This window comes from Schistocerca piceifrons, chromosome 8, assembly GCF_021461385.2.
Source record: "Schistocerca piceifrons isolate TAMUIC-IGC-003096 chromosome 8, iqSchPice1.1, whole genome shotgun sequence".
NCBI lineage: Eukaryota > Metazoa > Arthropoda > Insecta > Orthoptera > Acrididae > Schistocerca > Schistocerca piceifrons.
Window position 1 is genome coordinate 203,112,033 of NC_060145.1, and position 4,386 is coordinate 203,116,418.

At 45.5% G+C, this 4,386-nt stretch overlaps 1 protein-coding gene across 1 annotated transcript; it reads left to right on the plus strand.

Moving 5' to 3' along the window:
- Positions 1-312: 312 nt before the first annotated feature.
- LOC124712188 lies at positions 313-900 on the plus strand. Its single transcript, XM_047242484.1, has one exon. It carries the CDS (start codon positions 313-315, stop codon positions 898-900), a length of 588 nt encoding a protein of 195 aa, XP_047098440.1.
- The last annotated feature ends 3,486 nt before the right edge of the window (positions 901-4,386 follow it).

The following is a 4,386-nucleotide window of genomic DNA, read 5'->3' on the forward strand; positions in this document are numbered from 1 at the left end:
TGGAGTAGTTACAATTTCGCTCAACTGTCTGCACCGGTCTGTGTTACGGAAGTCGATTGAGACGTAGTATCTTGATTCGCAGGCGGAAGAGGAGCGATGAAAAGCAGGCAAAGGGATGTCACAGAGTATCCTTTGTCTTGGTCAGAAAGCGAGCGGTCAGTCTTGAAGCTGAATATGCGCCACTTGTGTTATTTTGGGGCGTGGCCTCTATCGAGGTGTCGATTATATCACGTTTACAGCATCTTTAACTTCGCACTGGGCATCTGGTACGTTAGTGAGGGTTCGACATCCTTCTACTTCCTGTGGGGAGACATGGAGGAAGCAACGCTGGTACTCATAAGTACTTTCAACATCGGGAGCATCGTCGTCAAGATGGCGCTCTTCGTGAGGCGCAGACGGCAGTACTTTGCCCTGGTCCGACGAGTGGACGATCTGATGCTGTTACAGAGCGAACCCTGCTCTCAGGACCCGGTCCTCGGGCACTTGCTGTGGCGCTCCAAGAAGGCCGCGGCGCGCCTCACCACGGCCATGCTGCTGCTCATGGTGTCCCAGTACGTCACGTGGTACCCCATGCCGCTCATCATGAAAGGGGGTCCGCGCCGTTTGCCCCTAGCGCAGCATCCCTGGGACAACAACAGCAATTATTACGAGCTGTCATACGCTGTGCAGTGCATGGCCGGAGCGTGGATGACGCAGATCAGCTTCGGCATCGACTGCCTCTTTGTGTCCATCATGATCCTGGTGGCCGCGCAGATGAAGATCCTCGCGTCGCGCGTGGCCCGTCTGAAGATGCGTGGCGACGGATTTTGGCGCAAGCGGCACGCGATTAGAAGTACCGGAGACAATGTATACAGAGAATTGTATCTCTGTATTGAAACCCATCAACAGCTTCTCAGGTAGGTTGAAAAGCGCCTACTAATTTCAATGAATTTTGCGAAGCTTGTCTTGGTCAACGAACGGAGCACGCACGAGGAATGGACCACGTGGTTATAATACATCAAAATGTACTTAACTCTTAATCTTGATCGCAAGAATAGTTAGTTTCGAACGAGAACAATCTACAGTTTGCACGATGCGAAAACAAAGCCTGATCATTGATTGTCAGTTTTAGGCTACTTATACAAAAAGCATATTACAGTAATAATATTATCGTCACAAATGTCTAAACTGAAAACATTCAAGTTTCTCTGCTGCGCAGGATGATCTGGAACCCCACCTACAAAATTTCACGGGTTGTTTAGGAATATTTTCGAACTAATTTAGTATCAGAAACACGTGGTCTGCTGGGGCTCACTGCTGTAGGGTAGTTGAATTTCCTTTGATAACATCCCCTGCTTATCTTCGTAGGTGCAATGCACTGAAAATATTTTCTCAAGAGAGCAAATGTCGATATTATTGGCTGAGTGTCTTCTTTCGAAACAAATTATTTCGATTAATCTTCGGTAATTGCTGTTGACACCAACAAGGACTAATCAACTCTTCGTCGCCAAGATTGCATTCAGTGTTGCTCATTCCTGTCTCCGATTTGTTTTTTCGGCAGAATTAGTTGCGCTTTAACAGGAGATATACACTCTGCCGTGCTCATGCTGTCAACTTTTTGAACTGCACCTGTAATGGATTTGTTTTGCATTTGTTACGCACTTTATTGTACACTGGCAAAATAGTTTGAAAACACGAGGAAAATGTGTACTTGTTCCGCCTAACGGTTATTGCAATTGTCTGTGCTTTATGTTGTACATTTCGATGATTGCGTATTACAGGCTTTTCCACAATTATGACGGCGTTTTTACTGAAACAATTGTAATTGTGGTATAAATCAGACACACCATACTTACCGTACATTACTTTGAAGCTAGCCGCCAATGGCCATGGGTCGATTACACAAAATTACGCATTCTGTCATTTTATATTTCTTTGTACTTTACCTTTTAACTTGAAATTTTTATTCCGTTAGTTCTATTGGTACTGTACTCAGCGAAACGATGACTACGTTTTCTTGCTTGGTGGTATCTGCATTTGATGCTGCGCCTCATTATGCTCGAATATCCTGTCGTTTTTAATTTTAGCGTAGAGGCAGAGAAACTGAAGGAACTTGTATGGGCAAACCGCATATGGCACGTTACTGTAACAATAACGATTTCATAGATATGTTTCCTATCTATTCTCTATTGTGTAATTCCAATTATTTTACCTCTCATTTTACCTTCTGTTGACACCTAGTAATTAGGTTCCTTTGTCTTTTTTGTCGTTTTTTATAAATCTGAAGATCATGGATGCAGAATCGTGTTTTTGCCAACTAGAGGACAGTAGGGTAGTATGCGTTGTTGCCTTATCTCCCACAACCTTTTAAAATAATTATGGGTCTTACCACCTCTGCAACCTCCTCTAAGTCGCTTGACCTATTCAAGGGCAGCTATCCTATTGGTGGTGCATCATGAATAGTTGCCCCACCTCCTACAACCTTATCAATGATTTATGACCTCCTTTGCCGTACCACCTACCACTTCAAAGTTCGCTGCCCAAGAAAGTTACCTGCATGTACTGTCGTGTAAGTCCACTACTGGGATGTCGGTCCAGTGTAACAACTGGGGGGATTTAAAGAAGATACATTGTTTGACAATTACATATTAAATATTGTATTTAACCATTTAGGAACGTTTGTACCACCGACCACCAGACGTACACCGTACTGCGTACGCTGCCGCGCCGTCCTCCGAGTACAGGGTCTTGCTACAGTGCTCTCACCGTGGGGATAGCGGGTATAACTTCTACAATTTATATAAATCGAGTACCATGCGTTAGTTGCTGCAAATTCTCAGATGTTTGACCTAGTGAATGCACAATATTAATGTCAACCATTCTTTATCGACAGATGCAAAAAGATTTTTTAGCACTCATAATATTGTAGTTTGTACTTCATTCGCTACCAAAACCTATGGAGAGGTGCCAAATGTGATCACATACGTAACATAGATTCCATCCGTTCCATTTAAAGTAAATCGCTTCCACAGACAGGTGTAAGTTTCATCACCTGTACTGTAGGATGACCATTTCCAACAGACTATCAATCACACGAGAGGGTGCCTGTATTGCTCCTTCATAACCGATTTAATGCATTGGTTCTTTTTCGGTTGTAACGTACCCAATCAGTGTACACCGCCATACACTTCGTTTTTCCTACCATGACTCAGAGATCCATCTCAGCTGCTGCTAAACTGACAATATGTTTCGATCATCTGGCTCTCACTGAAAACTGAACGTTGCATGGCATAAACTATACAGCTACCACGCCACAGGCTGGTTGAAATAAAACACAGACACGTTGTTTCTCATTGAAAAAAATGTGAAAGACATCGCAACATACGGAAACTGGAAGAGTTTTTCAGTTCGTAGAGCGCCTCCCACAACTATTCCAAGGTGATTACCTGTACAGTTAATCTCATCTTCCCATCGAAGGGGTAGTGGATGTCTCGCCGCTTCGTTTAGAAAAGCATTTTTCCTTCATTTTACAGTCAGGTACATGATTACTGTTCCGGTGCTGACCATCGCCGGAATGTGCTGTTCACAACACACATGAGGTAGCACAAATAAGGAGTCACTGTTATTGGTGAAAAAAAGACCTGTACAGGGTATAGTAGCATATACACTCCTGGAAATTGAAATAAGAACACCGTGAATTCATTGTCCCAGGAAGGGGAAACTATATTGACACATTCCTGGGGTCAGATACATCACATGGTCACACTGACAGAACCACAGGCACATGGACACAGGCAACAGAGCATGCACAATGTCGGCACTAGTACAGTGTATATCCACCTTTCGCAGCAATGCAGGCTGCTATTCTCCCATGGAGACGATCGTAGAGATGCTGGATGTAGTCCTGTGGAACGGCTTGCCATGCCATTTCCACCTGGCGCCTCAGTTGGACCAGCGTTCGTGCTGGACGTGCAGACCGCGTGAGACGACGCTTCATCCAGTCCCAAACATGCTCAATGGGGGACAGATCCGGAGATCTTGCTGGCCAGGGTAGTTGACTTACACCTTCTAGAGCACGTTGGGTGGCACGGGATACATGCGGACGTGCATTGTCCTGTTGGAACAGCAAGTTCCCTTGCCGGTCTAGGAATGGTAGAACGATGGGTTCGATGACGGTTTGGATGTACCGTGCACTATTCAGTGTCCCCTCGACGATCACCAGTGGTGTACGGCCAGTGTAGGAGATCGCTCTCCACACCATGATGCCGGGTGTTGGCCCTGTGTGCCTCGGTCGTATGCAGTCCTGATTGTGGCGCTCACCTGCACGGCGCCAAACACGCATACGACCATCATTGGCACCAAGGCAGAAGCGACTCTCATCGCTGAAGACGACACGTCTCCATTCGT

Excerpts from the sequence above, each read along its gene's own strand:
- LOC124712188 (XM_047242484.1), top strand. The coding sequence starts at position 313 with ATGGAGGAAGCAACGCTGGTACTCATAAGTACTTTCAACATCGGGAGC.